This window comes from Trachemys scripta, chromosome 15, assembly GCF_013100865.1.
Source record: "Trachemys scripta elegans isolate TJP31775 chromosome 15, CAS_Tse_1.0, whole genome shotgun sequence".
Classification (NCBI taxonomy): Eukaryota; Metazoa; Chordata; order Testudines; family Emydidae; genus Trachemys; species Trachemys scripta.
In genome coordinates, this window is record NC_048312.1 from 7,234,077 (window position 1) to 7,259,051 (window position 24,975).

At 44.3% G+C, this 24,975-nt stretch overlaps 1 protein-coding gene across 2 annotated transcripts in view; it reads left to right on the top strand.

Annotated features, from left to right (window-relative positions):
- CAMKK2 (calcium/calmodulin dependent protein kinase kinase 2) overlaps positions 1-24,975 on the top strand; it is a 47,916-nt gene that overhangs the window by 10,205 nt on the left and 12,736 nt on the right. For both annotated transcript variants that reach the window (XM_034790877.1, XM_034790875.1), the window contains exons 2-12: positions 4,583-4,816; positions 5,078-5,157; positions 9,376-9,423; positions 10,063-10,116; positions 10,947-10,998; positions 11,935-12,068; positions 14,254-14,290; positions 18,192-18,213; positions 23,318-23,406; positions 23,659-23,858; positions 23,965-24,018. In XM_034790877.1, the coding sequence (XP_034646768.1) occupies positions 4,639-4,816; positions 5,078-5,157; positions 9,376-9,423; positions 10,063-10,116; positions 10,947-10,998; positions 11,935-12,068; positions 14,254-14,290; positions 18,192-18,213; positions 23,318-23,406; positions 23,659-23,858; positions 23,965-24,018 (948 nt within the window). In that variant the 5' untranslated portion in view covers positions 4,583-4,638. The remainder of the gene's footprint in view (positions 1-4,582; positions 4,817-5,077; positions 5,158-9,375; positions 9,424-10,062; positions 10,117-10,946; positions 10,999-11,934; positions 12,069-14,253; positions 14,291-18,191; positions 18,214-23,317; positions 23,407-23,658; positions 23,859-23,964; positions 24,019-24,975) is intronic.

The following is a 24,975-nucleotide window of genomic DNA, read 5'->3' on the forward strand; positions in this document are numbered from 1 at the left end:
AAGAACAGGAGTACTTGTGGCACCTTAGAGACTAACAAATTTATTAGAGCATAAGCTTTCGTGGACTACAGCCCACTTCTTCGGATGCATAGTGGGCTGTAGTCCACGAAAGCTTATGCTCTAATAAATTTGTTAGTCTCTAAGGTGCCACAAGTACTCCTGTTCTTTTTAATTTTAATATTTCACTTATTTCTGAATTAGATGTGCAATTGTTTGCCTTTAATAGTCGTACTGCAGTGGGTATGGCTTATGTATAGAGAGCAGCCAACAGGCAAAACATGTGCCAATAAAAAATTATACATACCAGGCTGTTCTGCTTTTTGCGGATTTTCCATGTGTGTAGCTCTACAACAAGGTTGCTATTCTATTTGCATCCTTGGAGCATGGTTTGATCCAGCACCACAATGTGCCAGTGTTCCACATGTGTGCAGTTTATGGGATTACAGGGTGTTGGCAATAATGGAGAGACAAGCAAATGCATTTTTCTTCTCAAAGTAATTCATTTCCAGTCCAGCTTTGCCTTTTTTTTCTCCAGCTGATTAAATTTATCTCCTCCTCCTCAGATTCCCCATATGCTTATTAAAAAGAAAAACAGACTGCATGATCATTAGATTCTGCACATTCCCAGGAACTGGCTGCATGATTAGCACTTCTTGAAAGGCAGCGGGTTTGTGGAATATTTCTGTGGGGGTCTAATTTGGTCATTGTGTCATCTAAGATGACAGGTTTCCCTCCCAATTCTCTGCCCCAGTCATTCCTCCCACCCAGAGCAGCACAGGTAAGGAAGTCTGTTGGATTTTCTGCCTTGACGCTGCCTGCGTAAAGTGCCACAGTTCTTAAACATAAAGCTTTGTGTTGGGGTCTGATGATCTTTCGCCTGCTTACAGAGCACAGGAAGTCTGCTTGAATTAAACAGCCTTGATGTGTTTAGCCTTGTCAAGCCAATTAACTCCCCAAGTCCAGTGCACTCTCTCTGCTCTAAAGTGTTGCTGATACTTCAACTTACATTCACTTTTACAGAAGTATTACCCCAGAACTGTTCACCGTGAGCCTTTTAATGCCTGCTAGTCTTCAAGCAGCTGCCCTATTAATGACAAAAGATTCTAATGTGACAAGCAAGTGGCTAGTTATGGCTGTGTCTGTATTAACCTTGCAAAGCAGATAAACGCTGCCATCTCCCTTAATGTGGGAGGGTGTACTGAGTACTTTCGGAAATCTCTGCTTTCTTATTGCTATAAAACCCTGGCAGGTACCAGAAACACAGGCAAAGCAGCACGGTAGTTTAAACCACTACCGGTGAAAATTCATGTCCCCTACATAAGACCCAAATAAAGCCTTGTTTTCTGCGGGTGAAGTGTGAGGGGTGAAATCCATCTCTCAATGAGGATCTGGGTGCAGAGCAGCTGTACAGCTCTTCTGTTCTGGTATTCCTTCTCAGGGTCCCCACCCCCTCACCCTCCGAGGGGCCTCTGAGGTAATGTAATTGGGATCCAGGCTTGCCAATGCTGCAATCACCACACACCCTCTTCTGTTTGTGGAAGGCCGGTGTGGGGCTTAAATGTACACATTTTCACCACCTCGATGGATATTGCTCGGACTTCATTTCATACCCTTTCTGAAGGGCTGGAAACTATTTTCTGTTGGGTAAAGACTAGCTGCAAAATCTAGCATTTCTGGTAAGTAGCCCAAGCCCTGCATGGGCCCATGGCATACAAGGGCAAGTCTAGGATTGGATAATTGGGTTAAATGGGCAGAGGATGATGATGGCCAGCTGATAAGCATACACACCCCAGAATGCTAGCTGTGATCCGCCTTAGCTCGGGCCTTTGCAATACACCACATCAAGGGCAAGCCAGCTTTCCACTTCTTTCAGTTTCATCTCGCTAGGCCCCATGAATGAGAAACGCCCAGGTTCTTCCTTGTTTGGTGTGGTTTCTGAAGTGAGGTGGTGGTGAATGGTGGGGGTGCAGGGCGCAGCGCTTTGGCAATGGTTCCTGGTTAATGGGAAAGCTATTTATCTCTGCAAGCTGGCGTGGATCCTAAAAGAACCTACAGCAAATGGAAACCAGCCTTTAAGAGCCATCTGCTCTCTTTGCTTGTTTGCTTTTCAGTTTTCTTAATGCACCACTCTAGGGAGTGCATTAAAATGCACTTGTGCTGTGCAGTTCTAATGGATTCACAAGTCCAGTATCATTTACTAGTGCAGCTGCTCTCCTCCTAATCAGTTTTGTTCCAGGGATTTGCTGGCAGCAGCAGGAATGCTCCCACCCAACATATAAGGCCTGGGCCAGCTCCCCCTGAACTTGATGGGAATTTATTTTGACAATGACTTCAGTAGCAGCAGGATTGGACTCTCAAGATGCTGAGCGCTCTGAAGTTCCAAGGAAGTTTTATGTAGTTTTATGATTTTTCAAACCTTGCCTTTAATTTTGCACATGCAGATTTGGGTGTGTGCTTCATTCATGCCTTTCCCTGGCAACCACAAAAATGAAGGCTCAGTGGAAAAGATCAGATGAAGTATCCATTGAAGTCAGGCTCTATGTGCAATGGAAAGGACCATCTTGCTGCCGTGCTGGGTCCAATGCAATCTTCTTCACGAATGGTTAACGTTTAAATCTTTAATTTCAGTGGCTTCTTTGCCCTCCCCCCGCCATACCATGGAGGACCAATGGGCCAGCAATCCACATCAACTTAATGGAGCAGCTGCTAAACCTGGAGGCTTCTTGGCTGAGAACAGGGGTCCAGGAACACATTTGCAAAATAGATAGATGCAAGCAGCTTTGCTCCAAGCCAAATAGCACAGAGTCCTAGCTAGCACACATCAATAACAGACTTCCTGTCGGAGAGAAAAAAATCCTATCTAGTGTTCCCGGAGTATTAGGCGTCCCAACTTTTTTGAACAGTAAGGGACAGATGAATCTATTGGGGGGAGGAATCTATCACTTCTTAAATAATTTACCCTTTCTGCTAAGAACTAGTCTTATTTGTATCTTTCACTGTATTTTAATTCCTTTTTCTTCTCTGTTAATCTGCAAGCAGTAAACTGTGATGTGCCAAAGAAAGCAGCATAGTTTTGTCAGTGGACCATTCCAGCTTCAGAGAAAATGGTCTCATTTATGCAGACGATTCTGTGTCTGAAATGGCAATTATGCAATGATAAAGACTTTAAGAGGGAAAGAGAGTGCTTGGTTTTTTTTTTATATTTGACATGTAATTTCTACTATATTGATTCAGAGCAGCTATGCCAGAGGGCACAGCATAATGGAAATTTTAATTTTAGACAAGTGGATCTAATTTTAAGCAGCCACCTTATTGAGGTGTTGGAACAACATGGCAAAAATAAATAAATAAATCATTGTTTGTGGTGGTGTTTTTTTACTGGTGGCAACTTGTCAACCTAGAAATTAAAAATAAAATTGTGTTGCAGGGGGAAAAGCAATAATCTTTCTGCCTGTGTATTCCAGACTTGCTAAAATAAAACTCCCAGCCTATTATCTCAGCCAAGTTGTTTCTGGCAACTGGGAAATGCTGTCTCGTCCAGATGACACTTGGGTCATTCACGGGTTTTTACAGCAATCCACATTGGACAAGCAAAGATTCCACTGCTTAATTTCACCTTGATGGTTTTCAAAGAAATAACTGTATGGAACTGTCTCTAATGCATCAGAGCTATAGAGACTTGACAATTGTATTGTCTTTTTTTAACAAAGTTAATTTCGCAGTCATTTCCATGGTTCATAAATCTAATTTAAAAAAAAAACTAAAATGGGAAAATATAGAAAGCAAACAATGGATAGAGGATAAGCTAAAATAATATGGTTGATTGGTTATTTTTTTAGATCCAAATCCTGCAATCAGGTCTTTATGCCCATGTGTTGTCCCTTTGGCTTCAACGGTGTCCTAGACAGGTGCAGAGTTCTGCCTACCCAGACCAGATTTCGGAGTCAGGGCCCTAGTCCAGATAAAGGCCTGTCTTTGAAGATACTGACTACTCTCAGGACCGTAAAACCTTCTGGGAAGGGACTGTCTTTTCTCCATTGCCTTGCACAAGAGGTCATGATCCTGATTGGACCATTGGGTACTAGTGGAATACAAAAAAAAAAATACAGTAATACCCATTGATATTCATTGTAGTTGCATCTATGCATCTGAGAGCAGAGGGCCTGATTCTGACCCTATTGAAGTTGATGATACAATTCCCCTGACCGTCAATAGGATCAGGCTAGGTGTCTGGCTTTTCTTAAAGAACTTAATGGTGATGCTCAGGGTTGTTTATATAGGTTAGAGTAAAAGGAATATTACTGTCTAAACACTTCTCTTTCTGCATTCTGGGAGTCCGTTATGTGAGCGAATCCTAGCCAAATGTTTATACCTGGTCTTAGCTTTTACCCTGTTGTGCTAATAGTGGATCAACAACATTAAATAAAAGCCTCATAATAATAATTCGAACAGCAATAATACTGTTAGATCATTTAAACATCCAGCTAACAGTAACTCTTGTCTTTAAACAAGCCTGTGAACGATGCATGGCCAGTAGGTATGGCATTACAAAGTTGCTGCTAACTATTCCTTCTGCCTTTAGATTACTATCTCTGATGGAGCTATGCCATCAGTTGGGATGAAGCCGGCCAGTGCATCATGCCATCATGTGTTCCCAGCAGACCTGCTGCCGAGAGACCTGTTTGTTACGATGAACCACGCAGCGAGTGCAGGAAGGCACCTGACTATCTGTGTAGCTTGTTGTCACTGACCATTGAGTACTTGGGCATGGAGTCTGTTGTTGTGGTGACAGAGTATGATTCGACTGGTGCCCCAGGTAAGGAGTGGGGACAGGACAGACAAGAGGAAGATGAGCATGTGGAACACTGCGGTGAAGAGATGATGGTGTCTGATAGCCAGGGTCTTGCAGGGGAGGGTGTTCCTGGCGCTCTAGGGGGCCCCCAGAGGTGACAAGGGAGCCAAAAGCCAAGCTGAATCTTTCAGGTCAAAAACTATCTCGACAGGAAAGATCAGTCACCCAGTAGCAATGCAGGTGTGAATGAACGTTACATTTACCCATCTCTCCCTTATTCTCCAGTTACATCTCCACATTCTTCTCCTCGGTTGCCCCGGAGGCCGACAGTGGAATCAAATAAAGTTTCTATTACTGGTTTGCAGGTAAGGAAAAATATATCCGATGTAATTTAATGTTTTGCACAGACTTTGCATTTCTGTGATTATGTGTGGCTTTCCTGAGTATAGACCAGTTACTACTTCTGCAGTCTTATTGGTTCAAGATGCTTTTAGCCTATTGCTTTTTGACACAACCTCTTATTCATGGAGGGGTCCTCTTTCGATAGAGTATTTTACGAACTTTAAAGGAAATTCAGAATAGGGTGCAGCCCTAATGAGCCAGAGGTCTTGGGGATTCCTCAATTTATTGTATAATCAGATGTCCTTGAATATTTGCTCCTGTGGAGCTCCTAACCTCCCTAAGAAGTGGAGTTGCAGAAGAGCTCTGCTTCTGTGGGGGCTGGGTGTTGTGTATGGTTGGAGCATGAGTTTCCTGTCTCAGTTCAAAAGAATAGGGGCTTGACCTGTGTAACCCATGACAGACATAACCAATGTTGAGTTAACTGAGAGTCTTGGCTGGGATTCAGTCACTCAGCAGGGCACAGTAATTTTTAAAAGTTAACACTTTTCAATGTTCTGAGGTCGGTTTAATTGATAAGTAATCTGATGCTGTATTTATCTTCACCTTCTGGGTGAGGCGAACATGGTGTTCTTATTTAAGCTTCCTCAGTGGAAGCAACCATGGATCACCGTGCGTGCACTCTCCTCATCCCTTTTAGGTGGAGACCTCCTGACTGAGGCTTTTCCCTCTCTCTCCCTCCTGACGGGAGTTGTTCCAGGCTGTACAGTTCCCTGCCTGCACTGTCCCCAGCAAGCCAGACTGCCTAAACAGGCCAGCATCTGTGCTTTGCTTTCTCATCAATGGCTATGAACAACGTACTGTTCAGCTACTCATGCCAGCAGTTGAGAGTTATCACACAGATCTTTATAAGCAAGCACATTTACTCTTAAGGTGAAAGCATTACAGAGAAAACATTAAACAAAAAAAAAGTTCCTATACATATGCTTAACGCTTACCAGAGGTCAGTCACCTAAAGTCCTTCCAACCCTTCCCAGGAAGGTTTGGGGCCACCCTTGGACAGAAGGTCCTGTCCATTTGCTGGATCAGAAAGCAGGCTATTTATCCAAAAGCCATTTCTTTGTCTGTTGGTCTCTGGAGAATCCAGTTTGACTAGTGTTTGCAGCCTCTGCAGCTGGTGGTACTTCTTTGAAGGTGTTAGAACCTGAGTGAATTTGCCTAATCACCCCCAATTCCTGGATGATGTGTGGTCACTCATCCCTATGGAATTACATACAGTCCCTGGCCCACAATGACTCATGCACTTAATATAGCAAGATCTCTCAAAGATATTGCAGGAAATTGCCATATCTGTCACGGGGGCTAGGAGGTTGTGAATTGTCCAAGTGCTACTCTAGGGCGGATTGATCCCAGCTCTGAGTAGAACTCATGTGTTCCTGGCTTCCAGTCCTGTGCTTGGACCACTAGACCATACCACTCTGAATGTAGCAGCTATTATGGGGTTTGCAACTCATTGGTGCATCATGAGTTTCTCTATGCAACTTGAACATGGGGAGAATCCTGTGTACCTGCCCTAACTCCCCCAAACAGAGATTCTTCCCTGTCTGTGTGTGTGGGGGGCTATATGAATGGAACCCTGGCAAAATTTATCACAGCCAACAGTACCACAAATTGGGGGAAGGGATAAAGGGGAGGGGCGGGGAAATGAGAGAGACTTTATGAATCTGTATAAAGAGTTCTGTGATCTCTGACAACAGCAGCTGATTAAAAAGAGGTAGGAGAAATTAATTCCTCCTGCCCATTCTTGCTTAATTATGTATTTTGAAAGGAAAATGCATTTGTGCTAATAACACTCATCTTCTAGCAATAAATCTGTGCATGTTTTATACAATGGGTGCAAGGCATGTGGTCAGTTAGCTTAAAAACAGACATCTTCCTAAGTAATATCTCGTTCAGGGCTGGCACAGGGCCCTTCCCCGGTACCTGAAATAGCAAAGTGTAATCATCAGTTCTGAAAAGCAATAACCCAGAATAATCAAATGCTCACAATACAAGATAACATGTTATGCTGCAAGGTGCTGATCATCCTGACACTCCTAGTGAAGTCAATAAAGGCCTCATCCAACTACATTGCAGTAAGTGGGAGTTTTGCCATTGATGCTCACGGGAGCAGGGGCTTGGGCCTAAATAAATTAGTCAGTGCTTTGCCTGATTGTGCCTCGTGTGCTTTTCCAGAAGAAGGCATTTCATAGGAGGGTTCAGATTGGAGTGTTAACCCTTGAGGAATTGGTATTTCCAAAGGCCATGTCTACACTAGCAAGCTTACCGCAGTACAGCTGTACTGATACAGTTGTGCCGCTGTAAGATCACTCGTGTAGCCACGTTGTGCTGGTGTTGTACTTAAAGTACTGCACAGGATCAGGGGGGAATAAGACAAAACGCCACATTTATTAGTAATACATGTATTTATTAACACTGTATTATATGCATATAATATATTACACTTACACACACACACACACACAAACACACTCCATCTTGTTATTACCAATTAGTTGCTCCCCTTAACTTCACTGGCCAGGTGAGTTAGATGGAGGAGGGGGTGGAGCCGGGCTTCTGCCAATCCGGATTGATGCTCCCATATTGACAAGACGAGACCCGGGGTCCTCTGCAAGACACCTCACTTTTATAGCAGCTTTCCTCTTATGCAAATCTATACCAGATTCAAACTCTGTGTCTGTGTCCATTGGTCCTTTGTGCTGCTTTCTTTTGAGTGTTGTTCCAATGCTCCAAAGAGGGTGTTTCCAAAAGAAGGTGCTTGCTTCTAACCCCCGAGGCCCTCGATATGTCTGCTTGTTTTTAATGAGCCCACTTGACACGTTTTATTGTCCTTGGGTCTGGCTCCCAGCCCCTCTCCAACAGTTGAGGCTGTCTGGAGGTGCTGCCTTCCATGCCTTGCTCATCCACACCTTATTCATTCAACAGGACAATTGATTAAGAGTGTGGGGGGGAGAGCTTTTGTTCTACTGCTAGCAAAAAAAAATTTTTTTCTTCTATCTTATTTTATCCTTAGGGGCTATAATATTATACCAAGGGCAACGCAAAGTTTCTAAATGAGGCTTTGATACAAAGTCCCATAAAAACAGAGGTCACACGTGGGTAAACCCACCACAAGGTTATATGAAGAGGCACAATGTAAAGTCATATAAAAATTATCAGAGATTTATCTACACTGGGGGGAGAGAGTTCTCCCATTGACCTCATAAAACCACCTCCAAGGAGTGGCAGTAGCTATGTTGGCGGGAGAGCTTCTCCTGCCAACATAACACTGTCCACACCGGTGCTTCTGTTGGTGTAACTTATGTTGCTCGGGTGTGTTTTTTTCACACCACTGAGCAATCTAAGTTATGTCGACAAAAGTGGTAATGTAGACATGGCCTCAGTAACTGGTTTGAGTTCTTCATGTGTAATTAACTAGTTGTTAATTATGGTAAAAAGACAGCAAAATGAGGGGCTTATTGGTGCTTGAAACAATGTTCAAAGCTGGATGGACTTGATCTTCAGCCCAGTGCATGGGAAATGTGCATGTAAAAAACCACTGTCTGAAATAGTGAGCAGATATACTGTATTGCATGCCCAGAACCTGTCGTCTCTAACACAGAACAGGCAGTAAATGTCTGCCGGACAGTGTGTTAAACATAATAAAGGTATTTGGAAGTTAGTCACTAGCTGTTAGTTAAGGACTAAACTTTCCACTGCTTACAAGGCCTGGTGCACTCTGATAGGTTTATAACCTGTTAATTTCAGCTACTGATCTTTATATACCTATTTCATGTGAGTGGTTCTAATTGAGAATGATCATGTGAACGTCAGTAATTAGCCATGTGTAGAAATTCCCAATCTTGGCAAATGGCTGTCATTTATTGCTAATGAAATCAAACATTATAGTTACAATTTGAATGGATTTACATTACCTAACAAATACAGAAATCTGCAGAGTAAATCTAAAGAACATTACATCTGTGATTTAAGAGGTTGTTACTGTTTCAGGATTGGTTTTTTTTGTTTTTTCTCTCTCCAGTTAATTGACTCTAATGGTGCTCTGATGTTTCGAGCTTCTTTGGAGCTCTGTTTATGAATAATGCATTTCTTCTTCCTATGCAAAAAAAAATATGCAAATAAATACGTGATTGTTTTTGTTATGCCACTGGTTCATGTCAAACCTTTTTTTCCTCCCTTTGTAGGACTGTGTGCAGCTTAATCAATATAAATTGAAAGATGAAATCGGAAAGGTGAATACTTTACAGATTTGGCATATGAGCATTAGGCTGGGAGTTTCAGGGGGGGCTATTTAATTTCTTTTATCCCAAGTCAGTTCACACCTTCATAAGTATACTCCATTAAATGTCCTCACCCCTGCTACTTTATGCAATTACAGCTGTTTTCAGTTGTGCTAAAAGGTTAATTTCTAGTCCAATGAAACACAGCAGGTATAATTTCCCATGCAAAAGGGTGATCTGGCTCCATGCTATTAACCTCTCTACCAGAGTTTTTTAATAGATTGGTCAGCACCTGTGGTGATTTCCTGCTCAGGAATGTCCCCAAGATGGCTATTGGTGTATCAGGACTTTCAGGTGACCTGCCTGCATTGGAGCCTGAGGGGCTACAGCACTTGAAACCCACTGTGTTTGTATTGCTAGTGGGCAATTTGAATGGCAATGTTCTGTGCCATGCTGAGCTCAAACTTGGGGGTCACCTTTTGGCTGTGCTGGAGCAGAGGGAGGAGCCCCACAATCATTGTGAATCTGAGGGCCTACAAAGGAGTCCAGAGAGTGACCTCATGTTTCACCCATAGTGGGAGCCACAGTGGCTAATGTGCTTCTCTGACGACCCCCAGGCAGTAACCTGTGGCTGCTGGTGTATTTTTCTAGGGCTCCTATGGGGTTGTGAAGCTCGCGTACAATGAAGATGACAACACCTACTATGTGAGTATCGTTAGTAGAGATTCTCTGGTGAAGCATAGTCTAGTGCTGGGTGCAGGGGCGGATCTGCCTCCCCTCCAGCTTCTGGATGGAGTTGTGAGCATTCCAGCCTGCTCTCTAGCTCCCTGATCTGACACCCACCTTTCTAGCTTTTCTGGGCTGGGCACCAGATCTAATAGCACGCACCAACCAAACAGCACTACCAGAGGTTGCTGCCTCCCTTGTTTGGCAGGCAGGAATCTTGCAGCTTAGAGACTCTCCCTGTTCTCCTCACCCAGCTGCATCTTCTTCCACATCCCTGGCTCCTGCATCAACTTGCCTTGGAGGGGAGAAAATGTGCTGCTTGGCTAGCTGATGAGGTGTGGGAGGAGTGTTTCTCAGCTGGCCCAAGGGCACCAAGCAGGAGCAAGACCTGCCTTAAGGCCATGCTGCCCTTGTGGAGTCAAGATCTTAGGTGGGCGAACCTGGTGGCGAGACTAGAAGGGGGCTGAGAACCTGGGGGAAGGGGGAGAGAAAGTTCTGGGATGTGGGGAGAGGAGAGCCTGGGAGACACAAGAGAGGGGAAGCGATCCCCCTCAGGTATATCATGGGGGAGCTGCCCCCGAAGATGCTGTATGTGAGCAGAACAATGTCTCCCCAATGCTTCTGAAGATGGATCAAAAACACTTCTTTGTCCTGTGAGGTTTGCGCTCCCTTCTCATCCCCTACATCAGGCCCATTTGACTTTGCACAGAAGTCCAGCGTCTGCCCCCAAGAGCAGGGTTTCAACCTACACGTGTGAGTTCTTTGCAATAGCAGTGACAGAATCTATTTACATATTAATTGTATTGCAGGCAATGAAAGTTCTTTCCAAAAAGAAGCTTATGAGACAAGCAGGGTTTCCACGTAAGTGACAAATGGCTGTTTGATGTGTGGAGAACTAGTGAGATCTACAGCTGAGCAGCAGAGATGGTGGGGTAGTGAAACATATAGCCCCACGGTCTCTGACAACAGAATTATCGTATATGTATGAGGCAGATATCCTGGTTGGAAAGTGCTTTGTGGCAGTGCTGAATTTTGTGTATATTGATGTTGGAGGTTTGGGACGAGGGCTGGAATGATAGAGGGAAGGTTAATTTGTGGGTTAGGGCAGTGGACTGGGAACCAGAAGATCTTGGTTCTGTTCCTGGCTCTGACAGACATCCTGTGTGACTTTGGGCTAGTCACTTAATTGTGCTGTGCCTAGCTAATGATCCAACCGGTGGACCAAATTTGGTGATGAATCCTGGTCACATGCCACCTGAGCCATTTTGCACATATGCTAAGAAGAAGCGTCAGAGTGGAATTTGGGCCAGAGACTGATGGCATAAATGTAAAAACTCATCAGAGAAAATAAACAAGTTCTTGCCTGCAAAAATGGGGGGTTGGGAATTTTGATCAGCTGCATTTTGTGCTTTTCTGTAGACTGTATCTCAAACACTATTGAGATTAAATGTAGATATTTGTCTTGGTAAGGTCATCAGTGACCATGTGTATTAAGCAATGATTTGGCCTTTCTCTCTTTTAAATGATCTTTTTGTTAGTGCATTTTGCGGTGCACTAGGGTTATTCAAATACATGCATCATGGCATGCTCCTCAGAGGTGCCCAATACCTGCAACGCCCAGAGAACTCGGGGCGGGGGGGGGAGAGGGAGGGGAAATCTTTGCACTGCTGAAGATCAGGCCTTTTATCCGGTGACTGTTGATGAGGTGCTACCTTGGCTCAGCCACGTGTATCAGCTGCCAGCTTTTATTACTTGTCTTGTGCTATCTGCCTCCTGTATCTTTACCATTTTAAACAGGCCGCCCACCTCCTCGAGGTGCCAAAGCCACATCCGAAGGCTGTTTGGAACCAAAAGGACCCATTGAACAGGTGTACCAAGAGATCGCCATCTTGAAAAAGCTGGACCATCCTAATGTAGTGAAACTGGTGGAGGTGAGACTGGCTGAAATGTTAACTTGCAATTACAATATTAGGGTGTGCAGGGGCCTGAAGGCGTTCAGTACAGAATACGGGTGTTCCTTGAAAGGCAGGACGTTTGTCATCCAGAAAGCCATTCCTATATTGATCTGTCCAGTGTGGTTGAAGGTCCATCTTTAAAATAAATAAGTAATAAATAATAATAAATCTTCAGAGCATTCAAGCGTCTAGCTTGACTCGAGCAATGCCTGTTTGTAGATTTACATGGAGGGATGCATGTGCAATTGGTTTTCTGTGGGCTTCAGTAACCTGTTTTGTGGGGACACACACACACTGGATGTGCAATCTAGTTGTGCTTGGACACCAGGAATAAAATGATCTCTGTTCTGCAAGGCACTCAGTATGCATCCATCTGAAAGAGAAATGGTAACCTAGGAGCATCTCTGTGTACCAGTCGAGATGGAATTGGGGTCTGGTTCCTATATCTCAGAATCAGATGCTTGTTTTCCTTCATTTTAAAATGGTGATTTTTTTGGAAGAATGTTGGTTTTTGTGACTGACTGCAAAAACCATCAGGTTTTTGGGGAAAATGTAAAAGGTCAAGTCCATTTTGGGGAGGGGAGAGGTGTTTCCAGGGGTTCTGAGCGAGAGATCACGTATGCTTGAAGTGATTATTTTGTTGTTGCTCTAGGAAGGCAGCAAAAAGTGTAACTTCTCCTTGTCTGCATAAAGTGCCGTCAATCCCAGCCCCGTTCTATACTCCTGGATCAGCCCCTGTACAAAGGCCCTGAAGCTTCAAGATGCTGCATACCTTCTGTGTACTGCTGAGCATCTTGAACGCATTAACTTCAGGGGGAGCGGAGTGTGCTGAGGATCTTTCCGGATGGGGCTCAAAGAGAGAATCATTTTTATTCTTACCTATAGCTAGTTCAGTAAAGGAGTCTGTTTGATTTGGTCCCTGCACTCAGCAGTGGAAGGAAACCTGCAGGCTCTGTGTACAGAACCTGCAGATAGCACAATTTGATTGTAATGCTGAGGGAGTGTAAATGGTCCTCTAAAGCCATATGCCCAATTACGTCTCAGGGGTTTTTCATTCTGAGTTGAGGAATAATCCATATGCTCCAATTTGCTCTTTCAGGATCGGCTGTGGAATCGCAGTCTGCACTATCCCCTTGGATGGTTTCTCTGACTTTTTTTTTAAATCCCACTTCTGGTTCTTTTAATGCTTTATCCTTTAAAGATTAATTATGAAAAGTTTGAATAATGCCAATGCTAGATTCCACATTCGTCTCCTAGGAAACATATTAGCTTAATGAAACTGACCATGCAAAAAGTATCAAGATCTATGAATATGCATACTCAAATTTGCTGGTTTACAAGTGAGATAAAATATTTAAACATACCAGAAGTATTATTTCCTTTGTGTTACAGCTACATTTTTTCCCCTCTTATCTTTTCCCTTGAGGGAAGGAACTAGTGAGATTAGCAAAGCAAAAATGTCTGTTTTAAATTAAGATGTTGGGAACTGGAATTCCTAAAGGGAAATGGCTTTGAGAAAAGTACCAGTTCTAAAATTGAAGCTGCTGACCTGATATGGGTATATCAGGGGTGTAGGTTTAAAACATAATTAAACTGGTATCAACCAGACAAAACACATTTTGCTTTATTTCTCCATGAATCCACGTATACAACTTATGTATTTAACCTGTGTGTGTAAAAATTTAAAATCTATCTATCCTACAAACATACTCATACAGAGGGATGCAGTGTCTGATGTGCATATCATAGTTCTCTTCTGAATAGATTCAGAACTTCTGAGTCATATGCCATGTACTGCTTACAACTAATGGAGTAATTCTCCCTGACGTCAAATGTTAGAGGCCTGTGCTTTTAGAGCAGGAACATCTGAATTCAGTCCCTGATGTTGTCAAGAAGTTCTGAGTGATCAGGGTATGCACGACTGGGACAACTATGAAACCCTAAGTGGCTGTAGATTTATATTGTGTGTGCGCACGTGCGTGTGTGTATGTAAATAAAACCTTAGCTATACATTTGGGGCCTAAAATATCTGATACCATGTCCCTATTGTCAGTATATTTATTCTTGGTATTTTCTGATGGGTGATATGGACCTGTGGAAATATAGAATACTTTTTATCCATGTGCAGTCACTTTATTATCCTTCTAACTTGTGTTGACAGGTGCTAGATGACCCCAGCGAGGACCATCTGTACATGGGTAAACAAGTCACTCTTCCCTTCTGCCCCACTATGCATGCCACATGACAGTGACAATATTTGGATGCAATCTCTGTTTGCGTGGATCAAACTTTTGGATGACTGTATAAAATATTTCCCATGGTCTGCAGGGGGGATTGAGGTAGTGAGTTATGCCAGCAACGTAGCTGATCACTATGGAGATTCCTTTTATGCTGCTTAAAGTAATAGAATAGGGCTTACAGCAGTGAGAATTTTTATGGCATGGGTATATCAGAGGAACAGGTCCCCTTTAATTACAGAGACATGTGGGATCCAACGTCTGGGCTCAGAAAGAGATAAAACAGGACTTTACCCGGTCAGCCTATACTCAGCAATGCACTAGGTTATAAACAGATGTCTGGGAACACTTTGCAGAGCCAGGTGCCCAGCTGTAACCTGTAATGCTCTTCACTGCTATCCTCCTGTCATCTCACCCATGTGCTGTATAAGCTGTAGTTCCTTTTTTGAAAGAGGGACTGTCTTATCTGCATTCTCTCCCCAAATGTTGAAACCCCTGCCCTTCCCACTGAGGTTAAAGAGGATCAGAGTTCAATAAGAATTTTGTTTCCGTAGCTGTTCTGCCAAGCGAGGGTTGCAAAGAGTTGTGCTTACATTGTCTTGCCTCTCCCAACTCCATTTTACAGCGAGAGAAACTGAGGCACAGGGGAGCAGTAAATCATTGAATTTAAGGCCAGAAGGGACCATGAGATCATCTAATCAGACCTCCTGCATATCAGAGGCCATCAACACCTCCCTGCACTCATACACTAAACCCAACAACCAAATGAGACCAAACATTACAGCCCCCAGGAAACTAAATTATCGCATGTCACAGGCAAAGAATAGGAGGGACTGAGTTGCACCGATGTATGAGCTCCTTGCAGTGGCAGGGAATTGATTAAGTGAGAGATCCTAAGATGATCCTGGCATGTGACCTGCACCCCCATGCTGCAGAGAATGGCAGTGACTTTGGGGGTGTTTTGCCTATCTGACCTGAGGAAAAACTGCCTCCCAACCACACACATGGCGATCAGTTAGACCTGAGCATGTGAACAAGAAGCAGCCAGCAAAGCACTTGAGAGAAAGAATGCTTGATGCCACGTCAGAGCACTCACCCACCCTTCCCATCTCCAGCTTTAGCCATCTCAGATGCTTCAGAGGGAAGAGACCTGGGTGGGGGGAAAGCAGGTAATAATTGGGGGATAAAAATCCCTTTCTGACTCCTGCAGGTGACCGGCTGAAGCCCTGAAACGTGAGATTTTAGGAACATAAGACACAAACTGGATGGGACCTGTAGGACTGCCAAGCCCTGCTCCCTGCAGTCACAAGCAATCCCATCATACAATCCCACTCATAAATTTGTCCAGCTCTCTTAAATCTAGCTAAGTTATTTGATCCCACAACTCCTATTGGGAGGCTGTTCCAGAACCTCACTCCTCTGACAGTTAGAAACCTTCTAATTTCCAGCCTGAATTTGTTCAGGCCCCTTTGGTCTTGTGCCAACATCATCCTTTTTTTTTAAAGTGACTTACCCAAGAGCATACAAGCCTGTGGTAGTGCAAGGAATAGCACTGTAGGGATTGCCATATTTGCTTAGACCAATGATCCCATTTATTTGGTACCCTGACTCTGAAAGTGGCCAGTACCAGACCCACATACTAATGTATTGCATATCTTTCCAGACTCAGATTCTCTCCCTGCACTAGCTGGACATCTATTGATTTGAATCAAAGGTGCATATCTTTCCAGACTCAGATTCTCTCCCTGCACTAGCTGGACATCTATTGATTTGAATCAAAGGTGCAATAGAAGTAAATTAAACTGTGATGTAAACTGGATATTCATTATGGACGCCTCTTCCTGCAGCTTCATTCTTGCTTAACCCTATTTGGGATTGAACTGAAGGGTGGTGTTATCTGTTAGTTATAGCAGGGTGTCAACAGTCTGACCTGGATTTCATACGTTGCTCTGCCACTAACTCACTGTGTGACTTTGGGCCAGTCACTTAACTTTTCTGTGCCTCAGTTATCCCAGCTATAAAATGGGGCAGAACTTACCGATTTAAACAATAAATGGTTGCAGAGCATGCTGAGACTCTGGGTTGAAAATACTATGGAAATGCAACATTTCCTTATTGTCAGATGGTGGGTTTTTGGAGGGGGGGAGTTTCCTTCTCGTACCCTAATTTTAGCTCCTTTCAGAGCTGTTGAAGTTAGCTCCTGGTGGGAGTTGTAGATTTTTGGGGGGTTTTTTAGGCAGTAATGACTGTAAAGAGCAAACTATTCACAGAGATCTGGGGAGTCATGTTAGCAAAGCCTGTAAGAGCTCACTGATTAGCACAGCCTCTACCTTTTTTCCCCCTTCTCTCGAGAATTGTTTAGCAGTTTGTTCCCTAAAATAGACCAGTTTAAGGGAACTAATCAGCCTTGAGAATGTTCCCTGATATACGTTGCTTAATATTGCTCAAAACTACCCTTAAAAATTGAGAATTTCAATACAAATGCCCATCTGCAATAACAAAGGGGATAAACAAAGGCCAAGACAATGACCAATTAAGACCAATGTTCCAATCACGGACTTTTTTTAAATCATCATGTGAGTTAATTAGCATATTGGTCTCATTGTGAATCTGCCTTATTTCTATTAATTTAATCTACCCCCTGGGGGCCAGGTTTTCCAGGGCTAACAGCTGTTGTGCCTGGAAAACACATGTTAACGAAGGGGCACATTTGTCATCCTTTCTCATGCTATGCAGGACCTTACTCCCTGTTTAGTCCCATAAACCTCAGTGCAGCAACTCTGAGTACTTACTCCGCATGAACGTGGCCGGATCAGGGCCTGAATGTGTATTTGTGAACGTACAAATAATTGAATATATTCACTTCTCCGTTTTGTACAAGGGACGTGTGTTTTCCACATTCAGCTTAGGCACAAAAACGTGATTTACTTGGTTTAAAAATATAACATCATAGAAGGTGTAAGATGTGCATTATTTAGCAGAGGAACTAAGGGTATCTCTACACTGCAGCTGGGAGCAAATGGGTAGACACACTTGTGCTAGTGGGGTTTGTCTATGTGGATGTTGCAGCCCCAGTGAAGGTTTGGGTGAGCCCCTGGTTCCAAGCATGGGTGGCTAGTCTGGGCCCAGGCTGGTGCTGCAATATCCACACTGCTATTTTTAGTGTGCCAGTGAGAGTCCCGCTATATGTCTCCCCAGGCTGGGAGGCTCATCTCAGCTGCAGTATAGATAGACCCTTACTGGCTCCTTCCCAGTTTTTCTTGAAGAAATAAGCAGTTTGTTTAAGCTAAATCCATGAACGTTTTTTGGGGGAAAACTTTTTACTTGGTCCCTGGTGGAACCTTCCTGATGGTGCGTATTTTGCTCTGTACCTTACTTAACTGATGATGGAGCACAGTATTCGGGTCAAAGAGCTAAAGTGTCCTTAGACCCTAGTTCTGCATTCTCTGCACACTCAATACTTGGTATGTAAGAAATGGAGAATCAGGGTCATAGTGAGAAGATTCTTAGCCTGATAAACTATAATGATTCTGAAGTACTGAACAAATATGTTAGTTCATAGATTATTAACGAGGAAGATAGTAATATGCTCTTTGAAGTAGCGGCGTGAATTGTCAGTCTAATTTCTGCATGAACTACAGATCTTTGTGATAAATACAGCGACGACGTCATGTAAAAATGTACATTTTTAAAAAACAAAATACCACATGGGATTCTTCCACATTCTGAACTCACTTCACCCGGCCAGTTTCATGTTGTTGATTATTTCCATAATTGGTCATAGAAATAATTGCTTTTCTGCTGGGATCTTGTTTGCAGAGCTTTCAGCCTGTCATTAATCACCTTCTCCTTTGTGTTTCAGTGTTTGAACTGGTAAAACAAGGGTAAGTATTGAACCTTGTTATTAGGTCTACAAACTTAGAGAATATTGAAGCAAATATATTTCATAAGCAATGTGTGTGAGTGTAGTTTGGTTGAAATAGTGTATACAGTGGGCCAAATTCCTTACAGTGGTGATGTGGAAGGTGTTAAAAGTAGGTCTCCCTATGTCCTGGTCTGCAACTTACAATTTAGATCGTCCTAGCTATGTTACGCAGAGGTGTGAAAAATTCTCACCCCCCGAACACTGTAGTTAAGCCAACCTTTATCCCCACCATTGTAGATGTTGTTAGGTTGACAGAAGAAGTCTTCCGTGGACCGAAGTATCACGGCTCATGGTGGTGTATTACCTACACTGATAGAAAAAAAACTTTCGGTCGATGTAGGAAGTGTCTACACTATGGCATTGCAGCTGTGCTGCTGTAGCCCCTGTAGTGTAGACGTGCTCTGAGACCCAGATGCCCCTGAACCTATGTATACTCCTTACTGATCAATAAGGGAGTCTAATTTGTTATAATTGACATGCCAAGGAGTTTGGAGAGGTGTAAGTTAAAGTAAGGTAGGCTCTTACCTCCTCCTGCTTGCTGCAGTCTCTCTTCTGGCCTTTGTGTATGTGAGTTACACTGACTGAGGCTCTCTGATGTGCTCTGAGTTTATCCATGAGAGTGTAGAATGAGCCCAAATGATTGTGAGATGTGGAATCCTGGGTCCAATGCAACACCTTATTGCATGTCTTGGGAAAATGGCACAGCAGATCTACAACTGCAGATACCTGTGTCGGCTTGTGCACATGCGTGCAATATGCTACATTCAGACTGTCTCAGTTCTGTTCTGCGATGTCAACATCTTGTCTGAGTTTTATTCCTTTCTAAACTCTGTTGCCTTTCAACCTGCTACATCAGCAGAGGACAGAGGCAGCATGGGCTAGTGGACAGGACTCTAACTGGGAGTTAAGAAATCTGAGGTTCTGACTCCGCTGATGACTGTGTGACTTTGGGCAAATCATGTAACCTTTTTCCTCATCTTTAACTTGGGGATAATAATGCTCACTGGACTTTGTCAAATGCTTTGAGATTTACAGATGAAAAATTCTAGGAAAAATAAAATAGGGTTTAAATGGCATGAGACGTTTAGGAAAAAGTATCTCTGAACGTAGTAAGGGCTGTTTGCAGTTCTCATGACAGCAGCAGTAGCGATGTAATCGTAACTAAAACTAGATTGTTAGCTCTTTGGGGTAGGTTCTATGTTTGTACAGCCCCTAGCACAATGGGGTCCTGGTCCATGGCTATGGCTCTTGGGTGCTATAATAATTCAAATAATAACATTGTTAGAGCTGAAGATTTCCCTTATTATCATGGGCAAGAAGCTGAACACACAGTAAGCCAATGTGTTTCTTTGTGGATTCATGATACAATTTTCCAGCATGACAATTTAAACAGCCATTGAGCTTATGTTGATCTGTATCTTCTCCCTCCGTACTGAGAACTAGCTTGGGTCATCTTGGAGAGAGAATGAAATGCTGAGTCCTCCTCACCTCTTTCTCTCTCTCCCCCATCTTACAGTGGGGAAGCCCATGTATCCAGCTGAGAAATAATTGTGTACTGTAGAGTCTCCTCTGCCCTTGAGAGGCATAGGCAGCTTCCGTTAGTGCTAGTGGAGGGTAATCCTGTGCAACAGATAATAGATGCTAATGGGTCGTTTTCTGATCCTCTTGACTTGTGAGGCCATCTCCGGTGTTATCCATGAGTCTTATCTTTGGCACTCAGCCTGTTGAGTGTCTGCAGTGGACCATCGTGTGCTAGCGTGAGATGGGATTCAGGAGGCTATAGATGACCATTTATGGGAACAGCAAAGAGGTGGGCAGTGCAAGCAGCATGGTTCAGTGGGTAGGGCAGTCAGGAGACCTGGATTCTATTCCTGGCTATATCATTGACATGTTGTGGGACCTTGGTCGAGTCACATCCATCTCTCTGCCCCCTCCCACCATTGATCTGTCTTCTCTGGTTAAATTTCAAGCTCTTCAGGGCAGAGACTCTCTCTTCCTGTTCATTACAGTGCTCAGCCAGTGAGTCCCTGGTTTTGGATGTGACCTCTAGCTGTTGTTATAATACCAGTGATAAATATATGAGCATCTTCCACCAGCGTGAAGAACAAAAGGGGACTCTTGGACAGAGCAAGGCACTCTAGCATCTCTTTAGCTCTGTCTACTTCAGTTAGATGCTGGATCCTTCAGAGATTCAAGACAGGCAGCAGCATCTCCCCCAGCTTTTGGGAAAATGTGCAGACTCTGGCAAGGAGACAAGAGACACATATTGAAGGTGGAGCTAATTAGTTTAACTTTCCTCTGAGAGTCCCACCCACCATCCAAAAAAAACAACACCCCTGCACAGCTGATGGCAAAAGAATAATCTGAACTTTGCAGATAGCCCTGGGACACTAGAAACCTCGCCAGATCCTAAATAGACAGGGGCGTGGCACCAGATCCTGTGCTTCAGCATTTCTCTGAGATACCACAGGAGGGGGGTGCAATACTGGGGAACTAAAACTGTAGTGGAGAAGGGAGATTTTTCTTGCAATGGCCACATTAAGGGTCAGATTCTGCTCTCGGTCCCAGTAAATCCAAAGCAACTCCATAGACTTTAAGGGAGTAACTGCAGATTGGCACTGGTGTAATAGAGGTTGGGATCTGTCCCTAAATCTCTTCGTTTGAGGGAAATAATGAGTAAAAAGAGGAGACCAACATTCCTGGGGTTGAAGAAAATTCCATCTGTCCCTCATATAGAAAGGAGACAGTTCTGAAAGGACGAATAGATGGACCAGTACAGCCAGCCATTGTGACCTACGCAAGAACTATGTAAGGTCCAGATGTGCAAGCCAAACAGCTGCCAAGGTGCTGTTCCAAGTTCTGTGCCCTGTTCCTTTCTAATGTGACTCAGTTAATCCCTTCCCCTGTCCCACTTCGGCTTTTTATAGTGACGTGAACCAGATTCTGGGGTCGAGAGGGGACACCGCTATTTATGGGAGAGAGCCACGGTACACCACTTCATTTTCTGTGCTGTGTGACTGCGTAGGGGGAGATTGGAGTGGAGCCCGCTAGTGCCGCTTTCCCAGCTTGTGCTGAGGAAGAGGGTTTGAAGACACTTGAAACACGATTGGGTGACAGGAGTAAACCACACTGGAAATCCTTGGAAACTTCTCTTCCCACAAGCCTAAACCTCAATGAGAATCAGACCTAAGAGAGGGCAGCTCAGCACTTTCATGTCTGTAGGAGACATCTTGCACTGAAATGGCTTTTAGTTCTCTCCGTCTTCTAATTGTATAGATCTCCACTTTCATGCTGCTTCTTAAACACCACTTAGTCCAGGAAGCATTTCTACTGTAATAGCTGCTTCCCATCCTTTGTACATTCTGCCTTCCTGTAATGTTTGCCTTAGTCAATGCCTCTAGATTGCAAGCTCTTTGGGACAGGGAAACTTGATCTATAAGGCCAAAATCCAATAATTTATCCAGTGCTATATGCACGTACCATGCTATGTATGTTAATGACCTGGATTCTAATGGACCAGACCCTAATTTCTTCACTCCACCCTCGTTCAAGCAACGCTCCCACTGACTTCAGTAAGAGTTTTGCCTGACTCAGAGCTGATTAAGTCCTTCAGGATTTGGCCATCTAATACTAAAGGGAGGAGCTGCCACTGCCAAGGTAGCATTTGTGCATGAACGTGATGCCACTGAGGGCAGCAGAGCCCTGCTGCTCGGGCTCTTGTGTGTATCACAACCAGGGGGATATTCTGGGGTGACATCCATCCAGGTGCCCATGCAAGAGGGGAAATCATATAGAGGGATAGGTAAGGTGTAGGCCTCCATCTTTGGCTACAGCCAAAGAACACGCAGCGCAACTCACAAGGCTGCAAAGGTGACTTTAAGCCACTTTTCAACTTCCCTGGTCCTCGTCCTGGGCCATTGTGTTCTGAACTGACCCTCCCCCCGCCCCCCCGGGTAATTCGGAGCAGCCTGGGGGCTGCTGTAACTTAGGCAAGCTGTCAAGCTCAGGGGCAGTTACAGTAGCTGGGAATTGCTGGGTTTTAGGGGAGCCCCAGCTCTGTCCCCTAAGCCACCCACCAAGAGGAGGGCTAGCGTAGGAGCCCTTTTCCAATTCTGCACCAGCTGAGGCGTCCGCTCGGCTGAGATTGTGGCTGGCTCCAGCGGTTTTAGGGCTGCTTTGCAACAGTGTAGTGTGGCAAAGGGGCCCTAATGCAACCAAAGATCAGGGACATAAAATCTCTCCCCTGGAGCAGCAGGGATGGCTGAATGTCTGGCACTGCCTTTCCTAGGCAGAGTCTGTGTAAAGGTGCCACTGTATCTACCATATTACAATTGAGTTCCCCAGCTTGTTTCTTCTGGTGACATAGGATGTGTCTACACTGCAATTAAACACCTGGAGCTGGCCTGCGGGGTGTCCCTGAGCCAGGGCTCCAGCACAAACTCAAACATCAACACTGCAGTTAAACAGCCCTGTAGCACGAGCCCAAGTCAGCAGACATGGGCCAGCCATGGTTGTTCCATTGCAGTGTAGACATACCCATAGATAACTAAAAACCATGTGTCAACGTCCTGAGCCACAACAATGCAACATGATTATTTTTATAGTGTAGACAGGGCCTAATATGCTAACGTTCTGGTTTATTATAGTGAGTTAATTCACAGCATTTGCTGAAGACAGGAAGGAGAGTTGTAGGATAGCCAGGCTCATGAGGGGGGAGGGATAGCTCAGTGGTTTGAGCATTGGCCTGCTAAACCCAGGGTTGTGAGATCAATCCTTGAGGGGGCCACTTAGGGATCTGGGGCAAAATCAGTACTTGGTCCTGCTAGTGAAGGCAGGGGGTTGGACTCGATGACCTTTCAAGGTCCCTTCCAGTTCTAGGAGATGGGATATCTCCATTAATTTATTTATTTAATTTATGAGCTAAAGAATCCATTATCTCTCACTGGGTCAGAGCTTTGCTACCTGTTCTCTTAAACATCAGTTGGAAAAAGAAGCCTCTGATATCTTGTGGGTTCTAAACTGTGCCCCTCTTCCTCATTAGCCCTGCTTTGTTGCCTTTCCAGGCCTGTGATGGAAGTCCCTGCCATTAAACCTCTCACTGAAGATCAGGCTCGGTTCTACTTTCAGGATCTGATCAAAGGCATCGAATACTGTAAGCTTCTAAACAGAAACCACTGGCGTTCTTAACAACGTGGGGGCAGATTCGCAGCTGGTGTAATTCAGCTGGCTCCAGCAAAGCGACACTGACTGACACCAACTCAGGATCTGGCCCATAGTTTCGACGTTCTTGTTAATTGAGTTTTGCAATCCCTGTGTGTTTGGTCATTTGCTCTTAGCTACCACCTGCTAGTTGTGTTACAAGTATTCACTGCCATTAATGTCCTGCTGTTTCTTTAACACACAGTGCACTATCAAAAGATAATCCACCGGGATATTAAACCTTCCAACCTTCTAGTTGGGGAAGATGGTCACATCAAAATCGCTGACTTTGGAGTGAGTAATGAGTTCAAAGGAACTGATGCCCTCCTGACCAACACTGTGGGCACCCCTGCATTCATGGCACCGGAAACCCTCTCAGAAATAAGAAAGATCTTTTCTGGCAAGGTATTTTGTAGTAAGGATTTTTATAACCGTCTCTTTAATATATACACGCTTTTCGGGCTCCATGTGCAAGAACTAGCCATAATACTGTATTCTCCTTTCTTCCAAGGCTTTGGATGTATGGGCCATGGGAATCACGCTCTTCTGTTTTGTGTTTGGACAGGTAATGAGTTTCTTCGTTGAGTCTGGTCAGTGAGTCAGCATGTCTCTACACAAGGCTCTGTGTGGTGTTTCATAGGGTGAACTTTATATCCCCTTCCCTCCCCCACAAAAAAGCCTGATCAGTCATGGCTTCTTGTCCCATAACCTATCCCCTGCTGCGCTGGGGATGGGCCAACATTCCTCCAGCGCAAAGGGTGTGCAGAGGCCTGCCTTACAATGAAGCTGCTTCTCTTAAGGCCCAGCCCAGCGTCGCCCATCTGCAGGGCTTCATTGCTGTAGAGACCAGCGTGAGACTTTTTAAATCCTGCTCCCACTATTATGGCAGCGGGTCCTGCAGGACCCACAGGATCCCAGTTCCACTGCAGGGCTCTACACTAGTCCCACACAGGCTCTACCGTAGTGTCTTGTGCAACCCACAGCTCTGTAAGTGTTGGGTTTTTTATGGATCTCTAATCATTCATTCTTAAGGTGTCTGGACATTACTGCAGCGGTTTTTCTCACTGTGTGTGGGGATGGTTTGTGATAATGAAGTAATTCCTGCCCTGATTCATTTATATTGTCAGAACATCTGGGCATTTCACATTCAGCTTAAAATCAATAACCACAAGCTTGGGTGACTCCGTGAAATTGCACATGACCCATGCCTGCTGTGATGCTAATGGATTCATTAGTGGAAAGCCCAAGTAAATGGGTGAGCTTCTCCCATACCTTGCAAATTACTAAACAGTAGATCCATTTGACCAGCAGAGGGCACCTCTGCTGAGAACATCTTTGTGCCAGTCCTGGGCGAGCAAGACCTCATCCAGCAGAGATCTTAGCTGGTGCAATGGGACGTAGAGGGAGAGATGGCTTAATAAATGATGCTGGAGAATGGATGACCCTGTCTGGCTCTCTTCCAAACCATGGGGTCAATCCTGCAGTGCTTGCTCGTGAGAGGCTCCACTGCTTTCAGAATGCT